Source organism: Phascolarctos cinereus, unplaced genomic scaffold (assembly GCF_003287225.1).
Source record: "Phascolarctos cinereus isolate Bilbo 61053 unplaced genomic scaffold, phaCin_HiC Scaffold_2;HRSCAF=192, whole genome shotgun sequence".
NCBI lineage: Eukaryota > Metazoa > Chordata > Mammalia > Diprotodontia > Phascolarctidae > Phascolarctos > Phascolarctos cinereus.
Genome location: NW_027555625.1, coordinates 302,234,932 through 302,248,113, shown reverse-complemented (window position 1 = coordinate 302,248,113; position 13,182 = coordinate 302,234,932). Strand labels below are relative to the sequence as shown.

Below are 13,182 nucleotides of genomic sequence, written 5' to 3'. Positions count from 1 at the left end.
TGGATACTCACTGCTGCATGCCAAATCCTTTTCCTTTATATTTCTATATCATACTCTCCACATTGGCTATTTCAAATAATTTTTTTCATACCACCTACCGTACCATCTTACCACCATTTTGCCCTTCACCTCACAATTCACTGGAAAAACAAAAGCCATTTGTTATGAGCTCCCTCTTCTCCCCACTTCTACTCTTCCAATAACTGCAGAATCAACCTCCATCCTCTCCTACTTTGTCTCAGAGGAAGAGGTAATCCTTGCCAACACCAACCCTTCTATTCATGCCCTTACTTCGTATCTTCTCCTTTCCTAAGAGCTTGACCCTTCAAGCATCCTTTCTTTTTCCCAATTTCCAAGCACTTCTCATATTGGTCCTTTCCCAGATGCCTACAAGTATGCTCAGACCTGTCATGCTTAAAAAGTCTTCATTTGACCCTACTAAGCCCTACAGTTGCATTTTTAATCTCTCTTCTTTTCCTTTGGCTTGCAATTGTATTTCTAGAATTTAGCACAGTGCTTGACAAATAGTGAGTGCCTAATAAATTCTTTCCTTTCTTTATATCTAATTCATCTGTTTATCTACATGTATGTATGTCCATCCATTCATCCCTCTGTTCCTCCATACTTTCATCTATCTGTCTGTATCTATCTAGTCATCTGTCATGTATCTATCTCCTCTTTTTCATGGTTAAACTCTGAAAAAAAAGAGGTATCTACACTCATTACCTCTGTTTTCTCACCTTTCTCTTAATTATCAGTCCCTTGGAATCTATCTTCCATCACCACAAATATGCTGCTCTTTTTCAAGATCACTAATGATCTCTTTTTATTATTAAAAATAAATATGAACATTTCAATATATAAAGAAGAGAAGACTACATATGAAACTCTAGTTAGGAAGAGTTTATTCTTTAAAGTATATTAAATTTAACATTATAGTAGCAAAATTCTTGGGGTCCCCTTGTAAACATTCTTCTGCTTCAGAATATTTTTAGAATGTTTCATTGATGATATTTTCTTTCTTTTTTGAATCAGCATTCTACCCACCAACTCCATCCCCTCCCAAATAGAAGCCCTCCCTTCTAACCCACTAATACAGTCAAGAAAAACAAAAAACTTATTGACTAAATCTCATGTTACATCTCTGTTCTTCCACCTTTCTACCAAGAGGTAGGAAGCATGCTGCATTATTAGTTCTTACTGAAGTTATGACTTGTGGCATCACTACATTGATTAAAGTTCTGAAATCTAACAGAGCTGTTCTCCTTTATATTACCATAGTCATTGTATAAACTGTTCTCTTGTTTCTTCTCAATTCTTTCTTTATCAATTCATAAAGTCCTCTCAGGTTTCTCTGAATCTGTTTCATCATTTCTTATGCCATCATCATATTTTATTCCATTCATATAATATAATTTGTTCAGAAATTCCCTAACTGATGAGTACCCATTTTGTTTCTAGTTCTGTGTTAGAACAAAAATACTTTTATGATTGCATACATATGAGCTCTTTTGCTCTATCTTTGGCATCTTTGGAGATATGTCCTTAGCAATAAAATCATTGGATCCAAGATAATGAACAGTTTAGTGACTTTGGAGGCAGATACAAATTGATTCCCTGATCTGATGTACCAATTCACACCTTTTCCAAAATAAATCAGTGTGCCTGTTCTTCAAAAACCCTTTCAATAGCTGCCATTTCCTCTTTTGTACTTTTGCTAATCTTAGTGATTTGAGGTGGAATCTCAGAGTTTTTTCGTTGCCATGTCTCTTATTTTTAGTGATTTGGAGCATTGTTTTCATAATGGCTGTTGATAACTTGCATTTATTTTTTGTGGGGGGAAACTGCTTGTTCATATCCTTTGACCATTTGCGTATTGGAATATGGCTCTCATTCTTATGTATTTGTAGAAATTCCCTATATATCTTGAATATTAACTTATCCAAAAACATGTGCTGCAAAAATTTTCCCCAGTTAACTATCTCCCTTCTAAATAGAATTACCTTAATTTTGCTTGTGTAAACACTTTTTAATTGTATGCAATTGAAGTTTCCAATTTATTTTTTATGACCATCTCTACCCTTTATTTAGTTAAGATTTCTTCCTTTATACATAGTCATGAAAGATTCCACTTTCTCTTGTCCCCTAATCTGTTCATATTTATGTTATATACTCATTTGGAACCTGTTGGTACACAGTATGAAATTTTGTTCTAAACCCAATTTTTTCCTGCTTTCCAGTTTTGCTAGAACTTTTGCCAAAGAGAATGTTCTTATCTCCATTGGTCTCTTTGTTACCACATTTATTGGCCTTTTCTCAGGCCTCATCCTATATTGACTTCTCTGCACATTCGATTTTGGTCTCATCCTCTTCTCCTTTTGGAGTTTTTGTAGGACTTCCTTGTTATTTCTCTTTCTATGTATTGGGTCTGATCTCAGACCTCTTTGCAGCTGAAATATCCATGCATATGGGAAGCTATGCCCAGAGACCTCTCCTCTTTCTTATCTATACACTCTCTCAATGATTTCATCAACTCTCAATTTAATCAGTTCAATCTTTATGAAGATAACTTCTAAGTAAACATATACATATCTTACCTCTCCCCTGAACTTCAGTTCTGTATCTCTTTCTCCCTGCTTTCTGTCTCTATCTGGTTGTCCCATAAGTGTTTCAAACTCATTATATCCAAAATAAAATGAATTATCTTTCCTCTTAAACTTACCCATCCTTCTTCCTCTTCAGGGAGCCAAGATGGTGGAGTAAAAAGGTAGTTGCTCTCACTCTCCCCTATCAACCTCTGAAAACCCAGAAAATATCACCCCCCAAAAAAAACCTGTGGAACAGCTGAATTAGAAGAAAGAAGGGAACAGCAGTGCAGCAGCCCCACAAACAGGTCTCCGAGTGCCTCAGCAAAAATATGGAAAGCAGCACTACAAAGGGCCCCAGGTGGATAAGCACCCTGCAGCATTCATCTGAAAGGAGCTGAAGAAAGCAACCTAGAGTCTTCCTAAAGTCCCAGCCTTGCTGATTCCAACCCAACACAAGGTAAGCTGTCAGAACCCTGCAGCCTCCAACTGCCAACCAGGAGGAGATCCTGAACCCCAGGTGGTAGAGTAGGCAAACACCAACACCTGGACCTCTGAGTGCCTCAGTGAGGGCAGGATAACTGGTGGAAACCAGCTGAGAAAACCACCAGGTGCCTAGGCACTCCACTACAAAGGAATCTCCCAGTGCATTAACAGAAATAAGAGAGGCAGCATTGCCAGGCGCTCCAAGCACACAAACACCCTGCAGCACCCATCTAAAAGGAGCTGAACAAAGCTAAAGGAAAGGAAAAGCAGGCAACCTAGAATTGCCTGAAAGTTCTAGCCTTGCTGATTCCCGCCCAACACCAGGTAAGCTGCCAGAACCCTACAGCCTCCAATTGCCAGCATAAGACGCCCCAGCACACAAAACCAGTGACAAAGACCTAGGCTCCCAACACAAGAAGCTTGGGTCAGTGCCCTCTGCTCCCCAGCAGGAGAGCTCAATCTCTTTAAAGGCCAGGGAATAAAGAAACCATGAGTAAAAAGAACTTACCATAGATTTATATTATGAGAAGAGTGAAGATCAAGAGAGAAATTCTGAAGAGGACAACATTGTCAACAAACCACATCTGCAACATCAAAAGGTATGAACTGGTCTGAAGCCCAAAAAGCCTTCTTAGAAGAGCTCAAGAAGGATTTTAAAAGTCAATGAGAGAGGTAGAAGAGTCCTTCAAAAATACAATTGGCCAATTGGAAAAGGAAAAAAGTAAAACAAAAAAGTAACAAGAAGAAAACAATCTGTTAAAAACTAGAATTGGACAAATGGAAACTAATGACTCTATGAGAGAGCAAGAATCAGTCAAACAGAAACAAAAAAAAAAAAATAGATGAAAATAAAATACCTCATAGTAAAACAACCACCTGGAAAATCGATCAGGAGAGACAATTTAAAAATTATTGGACTACCTGAAAATCATGATGAAAAAAAGCCTGGACAGTATCTTTCAGGAAATCATAAAGGAAAACTGCCGTGAAGTCCTAGAAACAGATGGTAAAATAACCTTAGAAAGAATACATCACTTAGCACCTGAAAGAGATCCCAAATTGACAATGCCAAGGAATATAATAGCAAAATTCCATAATTACCAGATGAAAGAGAAGGTGCTGCAAGCAACTAGAAAGAAAAAATTTAAATATCATAGAGCCACGGTCAGGATTACACAGAACTTTGCAGCTTCTACATTAAAAGACCACAGGGTGTGGAACATGATATTCTGTGAGGCAAAGGAACTTGGATTGCAGCCAAGGATCAACTACCCTGCAAAAATGAGCACGATTTTTCAAGAGAGGAGATGGATATTCAATGAAATAGGGGACTTCCAAACCTTCCTGATAAAAAGACCAGAGCTCAACAAAAAATTTTATCTTCAAGTACAAGATTCAAGAAACACAGAAAAATGTTAATGGGACAGAAAGATACAAAATGTTGTTAATACGGGTGGACTGTTTACATCCCTACAAGGGAAGATGACACTTGCAACTTTTGAGAATTGTAAAGTTATTACACCATGTTAAAGGAGTATACATAAAGGGAGTGGATGTTAGTTGACTTTGATGTAATGATAAAAAAAAAAATCTAATCAAGTGGGTTAAATGGATCCAACTAAGTGGATTAGTCTAATCTTAGAAAATGTATTGAGAAAGAAGGAGGCAGACAAGGGTAAATTACATTACAGGAAAAGACACAAAATTGTATTACAGCAGAGGGAAGGGGAGGGGAGCATTGTTTGAACCTCACTCTCATCAGATTTGGCTCAAGAAGGGAATAACATAATCAGTTAGGTATAGAAATCTAACTTGCCCTATAGGCAGTAGGAGGGAAAAGGGGAAAGAAAAGGGAGGGGGGATAGGAGGGAGAGAAGAAGCAGTAATGTCAAAGGGGAAGAAAAGGGAAAGTGATTATAGAAGGGAGGAGAGACTGAAGGAGGCAGTGGTCAAAAGCAAAACACTAGCTGGGAGGGGGAAGGAGAAAGAAAAGTATAAACAGGGGAGAAAAAGGATGGAGAGAAAGTCACAGATAGTAATCATAACTGTGAATGTGAATAGGATGAACTCTCCCATAAAATGGAAGCAGATAGCAGAATGGATTAAAAAGCATAATCCTACAATATGTTGTTTGCAGGAAACACATCTGAAAAAGAGTGACACTTAGAGGGTAAAGGTAAAAGACTGGAGCAGAATATATCATGCTTCAGGTGAAGTAAAAAAAGCAGGGGTAGCAATGAATGCAATGGAATACTATTGTGCTATAAGAAATGATGAACAGGCTGACTTCAAAAAAACCTGGAAAGACTTGTATGGTCTGATGCTGAATGAAGTGAGCAGAAGCAAGAGAACGTTTTACACAATAACAGCCATGTTGTGCAATGGCTAATATTGATAAACTTAACCCTTCTCAACAATACAAGGATCTAAGAAATCTCCAGAGGCCTCATGATGGGAAATGCTATCCACATCCAAAGAAAGAACTATGGAATATGAATCGCTATCTTGAGTTTTGTTGCCTCTTTCTGATGGTTCCTCCTACTGGTTTTAATTTTTACTTACAACTTCACTAATGTGAAAATATGTTTAATAGGAATGTAAATGTATAGCCTATATCAGACTGTGCACCGTCTTGGGGAGTGGTGGGGATGAACAGGAAGAAAAATTTTAAACTCCAAAGCATATAGAAGTGATTGTTGATAAATTAATAAAATTTAAAAAAAAACCTTACCCATCCTTCTAACTTCCCTATTCCTATAGAAGGCAATACCTTTCTTTGAATCACCCAGTTTCAGAGCCTGGGAGTCATCTCTAGCTCTTTGCTTTCCCTCATCCCCATACTCAATAAATTTTCAAGTCATCAATTGTACTTCCTCAAAATATCTCATGTCTGTTCATTTTTCTCTAATAATACAGTCACCACCCCCAGACTAATTACACATTACTTCCCCTTTACACTATATACTCTAGCCACTCTGGTCTACTTGACATTCTCCAATACAAGACATTTCATCTCATTTATCAAACCTTGGAAACTGGAGAATCCATCTTTAGCCTCCATGCCTGTGCATAGACTGTCCCCAATACCTGGAATGCTCACCATCTTCAAACATACCTCTTAAGCCCCCTCTTTCCTTTTGAGACCTGGCTCATGCTAACTTCTTTTTAAATAGTATTCCATTTTTGTCTAATTACATGCAAAGACAATTTTCAACATTCACTTTTTGACAAATTTTGAGTTCCAATTTTTTTCTCACTCCCTCTCCTCTCCCCTCTCCCCAAGATAATATAGTCTGATATAGTTTATACATGTGCAGTAATGTAAAAAAAGACTACGCCGAAGCACATGGAAGTCTGGCTGCTAAAGGTTGCTTATTTGCCCAGGATCATGGCAGTTCTCAGAGCTGGAGTTACCAGTTCCTCTGGATATGCTGAGTTATATGGGGGGTCCTTGTGTTGGCATTTGCCTGTTCTACTGCACTGGAGCTCAGGATTTCCCAGTGGTTTGCTGAGGTAGGGCTTGCTGCTGGCTTCCTGGGATGTTTCTTGTCCCAGAATATTCTCCCCTTTTACCTGAGTGAGACATACCTTTGCTGCTGATCTTTCAAGTTTCTTGGTTTCAAAGATTGCTTCACCCTGTTTTTTTGCTGGTTCTGCTGTTTCAGGATTTGTTTTGGAGTGCTATTTTTTTGCTTGTTTGGAGGTGAATATGGGAGAGTTATGGCAATTTACTGCTTTCACCACCATCTTGGCTCCCAGAAAATTAACTCTCAGGGCCTTGTGTCTGAAGAGAGTTGGAAGTCTGTCCTCTCTTGAAGCTAAAAGCCAGAAGAATCCTCTTTTCCCAATCTTGTTTCAACTCTACCTTCTTCCAGGCATGAATCATCAAGAAAAGATTCTCTCCCCCAATAAAGAGAGTCTTAGGCAAATGTTTAGGTTTGAACCTCAAGGTATATAGAAAATATGTGATTTGAGATAAGGAACTAGTAACTGAGGGAATCAGGAAAGTATTCTTAAAGAACATTGCATGAAAGTATCTCTGATAAAGGCCTTATTTCTCAAATATATAGAAAACTGAGTCAAATTTGTAAGACACTAGCACTAGGATCCTGGCTCAAAACCAGGTAAGCTGCCAGACTCTTATGACATCCAGCAGCACCAGCCATCTCCCCACCCCACCCCCCTTAGTACAGCACCAGACATGAGGGTCCCCTGTGGCCCTTAGGGCAACATTAGTGTAGCACCAGGTAAACAGCCAGGGCCTGTAGCCCCTGGCACAAGAAGCCTGAGACAATGCCCCTTTTACCCCAGGACCAGAGCTCAACTTTAGAAGAAAGGAAAAAGGCCAAAAAAGATGAGCAAAAAGCAACAACAAAAAAGAATATGAGCCTACAAAGTTATTATGGTGACAGGTAAGATCAAGACACAAACTCAGAAGAGGATAATACTGTCAAAACACCTAAGGGCAAAGCCCCAAGGAAAAGAAAAGTGGGAAGTGGTCTCAAGCCCAGAAAGAACTCATGGAAGAGCTCAAAAGGGAACTTAAAAATCACATAAGAGGGATAGAGGAAAAACTGGGAAAACAAATAATAGTGATACAAGAGAATTATGAAAAGAGAGTCAACAGCTTCGAAAAAGAAAATGACTGCTTAAAAAGTAGAATTGGCCAAATGGAAAACGAGATACAAAAATCTACTAAAAAAACCCAGCTCTTTAAAAAGTACAATTGGCCAAATGGCAAGGAAGTACAAAAGTTAACTGAGGAAAACAACTCCTTAAAAGTTAGAACTGGCCAAGTGGAAGTTAATGACACTACGAGACATCAAGAATCAAACAAATTAAAAAGAATGAAAAAATAGAAGAAAATATAAAATACCTTAAGAGAAAAACAACTGACCTGGAAAATAAATCCAGACAGACAATGTCAGAATCATTGGCCTACTTCAAAGCCATAATCAAAAGGAAGACCTGGACAGCATCTTTCAAGAAATTATCAGAAACAAGCCCTGAAGGGAGAGAAATGCTTCAAGAGTCAAATGACAAGTAAATGAATGAGTGCCTTTCCATATCCTTGATCTCCAGCTTGCTGCTTCAGAAACATGGAGAAACTTTCCTTTAAATCAAATCCGTAATTGAGACTGAGGGCTCAGTGCCTTAGTTGAACTGAGAAAACTCCTAGTGGGAAAGCTAATTAATGGTATATAGCATCTAGCATATTCTAATATGTATGATTTCTCTGATTTCTGTTTGCTACTTCCTTGGATAATTTTTTTTTTAATTTTCTGAGATTTATGATGCTCTTCATATAGTAGCACTTGATGAGGAGGCAGTCAAATCTTGGAATACAACCTGAGGTAATCCTTCCCTATAAAATAATAGGCCACTAGCTGATGCAGTGGATAGAACATTGGATCTGCAGTCAATAATATGAGTTCAAACCTCTCTTAAACTCAAATCTCATTTATCTTCTGTCTGCAAAACCAAAGGCACTTTATAAAGGGTAGTTATTTTTATTGTTATTAACCAGGAAAGCTGCTTAAACATTAAAAAAAATCATTTCTTCTAGATTTGTACTATTTAGGGGGAGTAGGTAGATATAATTCTAGTCTTGAATACTTTTTTTGAAGACAGCAGAGCCGAAATCAGTCTTCATTGGAACAAGTCTGATAAGATTTCAAAGATATTTAAAACGCCTCCCAATGAGCCACAGTTAGACAAACCCATCTGGTTTCTGTGGCACATAACTTATATGGGAAATACAGCCTGTATGTAAAAGTTTGTATGTTCTCATATCCTATATTTACTTACCTATGAACATGCTATATTCCCCTAGTAGGATGCAAACTTCTATAGGGCAGGGACTGCTTTGCCTTTATATGTATTCCTCAGTCCTAATAAGTTCCTGGCACAAAGTAAGCACTTGATAAATGCTTCTTGTTGTTTAGTAGTGCCTAGCTAATAAGCTTGTTATAAAATTTAAATAAAACCAAGGATATAAAAGTACTTAGCCAAATTTAGAGAGGTATATAAATGCCAGTTATTATCTTCAGCTTTGCACCTAGTAGACATTTACCAAATTCTTATTGAATGAATTTCATATGAGGAGAATCAAGATGAATATCCCAATTGAGGTCTGTGAATAATAAGAGATATTAAGAAAATTTAGATAGCCCCACTACCCATCAGGAAAAAGAACCCTGACTTTACTTGGTTGGCTGACACTTTCAAGGAGGAGTGCTTCAAGATGGAACTTCCTTCTCTCCTTGACTTAGGACCAACTATTACTTCTCTCTCAACAGTGGCCCTTGTCCATACCCGTCTTCTGTTGGTCATACCTGTTGCCTTCCTTCATCCCCTACCTTCATATTTTCCTCTATAATGTTACCTTTGTCCAATTCAGTTGTCAATAGTTTGCAGTGGAAAAGAGCCGTGGACCTGCAATGAGTCAATAGAGATTTGATTGTCACTCTGCCACTTACCAGCCATGGGACTCTGGGGGAAACGGAGATTTCTTTGGCTTACATTTTCCTCATCTGTAAAGTAAGAGTGTTGGATTAGATCAGTGATTCCTAATCTGTTAGCTGTGGTCACAGGGGTGCACTAATAAATATTTAACAATAAACTCTCTGGAAAAAAAAATGTGTGCATGAAACTCTTTTAACTTGAATTTGCATATTAAAAATTTCTCCATCACTTTCTTAAGTCTAGACAATCAATAAAATAACAAATTAAGCCTTGATTTGTGGAATTTGCTGATTTCTGAGATATAAATGCTGACACAGAAAATTTAACAAGGGACTTTTGACAGCCAATTTGAATGGGTTTCAGCACACTTCAGGTTGTGGACCCTCCGTGGAACATGAAGTCTCCTCAAGAAGCCAATTTCATAAAATAACTCAGTATACTAAATATTCAATCTTTTTCTCTGAAAAGTGAATGAACGATATACCTCCCAGATGTCTATAAATGAGTATTTTCAACTGTATATAAATGCTTTTGTGATCAATAAAATATAAATCAATCTAAAAGTGGTGTTAAGTTGATGAAGTCAGGCATTTTCTCAATAGATACTAAAAGAAAAACTTCTATCATATGGGGAACCATGAAATTATTCTGGTAAAAATAAAAGGGGGGGTATCTAGGAACCACTAGACTCCAAAGTCTTTTCCAGACCTAGATTTTATGAGCCTATAGAAATCTACTCACTGCTGAAAAGTGAATTAGCCTATTCTGCCATGAGGTTACTAAGTGATATACTGCCACTGTTACTTAAGTATGATTTGCTTGAGAGAATAGAATGTCAGAGCTTAAACAGGCCTTAGACTGCTTGATTTGAAGAGGCATTGGAATATGCAGTGTGGGAACACAGTGTTACCACTAAGACGGGCCTTGTGGTTATTGAATGCAACCCCTTTATTTAACAGAGAAAATTGAATCTCAGAGGGTAGAATTAAGCATTGAAAAGAAAAAAGTAAGTAGGCAAAAATTTTACTCAGATCACTTTTGGTGAGGTTTTATAATGAAGAGAAAGCACACTTTTCTTATATTTTTTCTTACAAAAACATAAGCAGGAAAGTTGATTATAGTCAATTAGCATTCATTAAGCACCTACTATGTGCCACACACTGGCATAAATACTGAATTACACAGTCCCCTGCTCTCAACAAGTTCACAAGAAATATAACATGCAAACAAGTATGTAAAAGAAGATATATGCAGTATAAATGTGGACAGTAGGGTAGTGTCAGAGTGATGGTGCTAAGATTAAGGAGAACTGGGAAAGGCTTCTTACAATATGAGAAAGTGTTGAAAGAAACAGTACTATACACTTTATTAACTTCTCCTACACAGCCTTAACTGCTAGAAAACTATCATAATAGCCTTTATTATTCACACAACTAAATTAGAACATGTACCTTGCTTCTCCAGATATGAAATTCAAATTCCTTCTGGAGTGTGAACACATCTTGGACTCTATAATGTCACCATTTTTTAAAATAAAAAAATAGCTCTTTGTTGATTAAAAACATTACAAACATGATTGGTAGCAAAAATAAATTGAATTGGCAGACATAAAACTTCAGAAAAATGGCAAAAAAAAAAAGGTATAGGGGAGGTTTTTTTATATACCTGCAACTTCTCCCTCCTTGTTCCACATACCCATCCCTTTCCTTACCACCTCACTACCTTCTTTCTGCCCTATATTACTCTTCAAATGTAGTAGCTCATAATCTTTCTATTTAAAACACCTTTAAAATCTGTTCTCCTTGAATGCTCTGGCTCTCTAGCAATCTAGCAGTTTTGGGTCTGGGCTGATAGCATATTGGCAGGAAAAAAGCACAAGGTCTTCTCCCTACATGGCTCTGATGCCCTGCTAAAGTGGTACTGCTTTGTGGAATAACACTGGGATCATACTGTAAACACCATGAGGACAGGTAGTGTGATATATCTAAACTATATCATCAGCACTGGACATGGTAGATGCCCAATAAATATACATTTGTTGAATAAATAAGTGAATAAAGTGGAAATGAAGGGAATCTCCTTCTAATTCCCCATGGAGGGTTTGGCCAGTCTAAGCTTCACCCAGTGAAGACTTCTCAGAAAGCTCTCTCATAATAGCCAAATGTGATTGATACTGGAAGTTTCAGAAGGAACCTGAGAAGGTGAGGTGGAGTGGGATAGGCTTGGGTGGACTGGAGTAGGGTGGAGTTGGCATCAGGGGCAGCCATTGCTATTATAGGGAGGAGAGCATTTTCCCATTCCCAAGAAGCCTCCCCAGTGCCCCTTTCATATCTCTGTTCCTCAGGCTATAGATGAATGGATTCATCATGGGTGTCACCACCATGTAGAGGACAGCAGCTGAACTTTCCCTTTGAACAGAGTAGCTTGATGAAGGAAATAAATACACACCCATTAGGGAACCATAGAAGAGTAAGACTACAGTGAGGTGGGACCCACAGGTGGAGAAGGCTTTCCATCTCCCTTCAGGAGAAGAGAAACCAAGGATAGCAGAGGTAATGTGGGCATAGGAGAGGACAATGAGGGCAAGGGGACCAGTGAGAAATATTGCTCCCATGATGATTACCATCAATTCATTTAAGTGGGCATCTGAGCATGCCAACTTTAGCAGGGGACTAATATCACAGTAGAAGTGGGGGATGGCATGATGGCTACAGAAGTCCAGGTGGGCCAGCAGAATACTATGTGTCAAGGCAGGAATATTGGTCAGAGCCCAGCACACACTCAGCATCAGCACACAGTGCTGGGGGCTCATGACTGTGGTATAGTGAAGGGGCCAGCAGATAGCCACATAGCGGTCATAGGCCATTGCAGCCAGGAGGAGGTTGTCCAAACCCCCAAACATAAGAAGGAAATACAGCTGAGTGATACATCCAACATAGGAGATGGTCTGCTGCTGGGTCTCAATGTTCACCAACATCTTGGGGATAGAAGCCGATGTGAAACAGATGTCTGCAAAGGACAGGTTGGCCAAGAAGAAATACATGGGGCTTTGGACATGTGAGTCACAGCTAATGGCTAGTATGATAAGAAGGTTCCCCACCACAGTGATCAGGTACATGACCAGGAAAAGCCCAAAAAGCGGTCTCTGCTGATCTGGCCGTTCAGATAGTCCCAAGAGGATAAATTCAGAGATGCTTGTTCTATTTTCCTGTTCCATGTGTCTCCCATCATCTGTGAAAATGAAAATACTCTAAATCAGTTCTTACTGAGTTCCCTCTTTACACTTAGTCTTATGTTATAATCTTTGATTAAGAGAAGGAGGAGACATGATCTCTGTCCTGGATAAAAGCATGATTTAATAAAGAGAAATTTCAACCTAGAGTGTGAAGAGCTGAGTTTGAGCCTTAGCCAAGTCAACTACTAGTGGTGTGAACAGGGAAAAACTGCTTTTCCTCTCTGTGACTCAGTTTCCTCATCAATAAAATATTAATATCCTTGCTCTCCTGATTTGATGGGATTGTTGTGATGAATTAACACACTATTCTAAGGTAGTTAGTCTGATCATTATAAAACCTGAATGTAACCTACATTTGGAGATTAAAATTGTTATAAGAGTTTTCTTATTTTATTTAGGGGGACAGGTGAG

General features: G+C 38.4%; 1 protein-coding gene across 1 annotated transcript; it reads right to left on the bottom strand.

Moving 5' to 3' along the window:
- Positions 1 to 11,808: 11,808 nt before the first annotated feature.
- On the bottom strand, positions 11,809 to 12,753 carry LOC110194949 (olfactory receptor 1N2). Its single transcript, XM_020967572.2, has one exon. The coding sequence runs from the start codon at positions 12,751 to 12,753 to the stop codon at positions 11,809 to 11,811; it is 945 nt and encodes a 314-aa protein (XP_020823231.2).
- Positions 12,754 to 13,182: the final 429 nt, after the last annotated feature.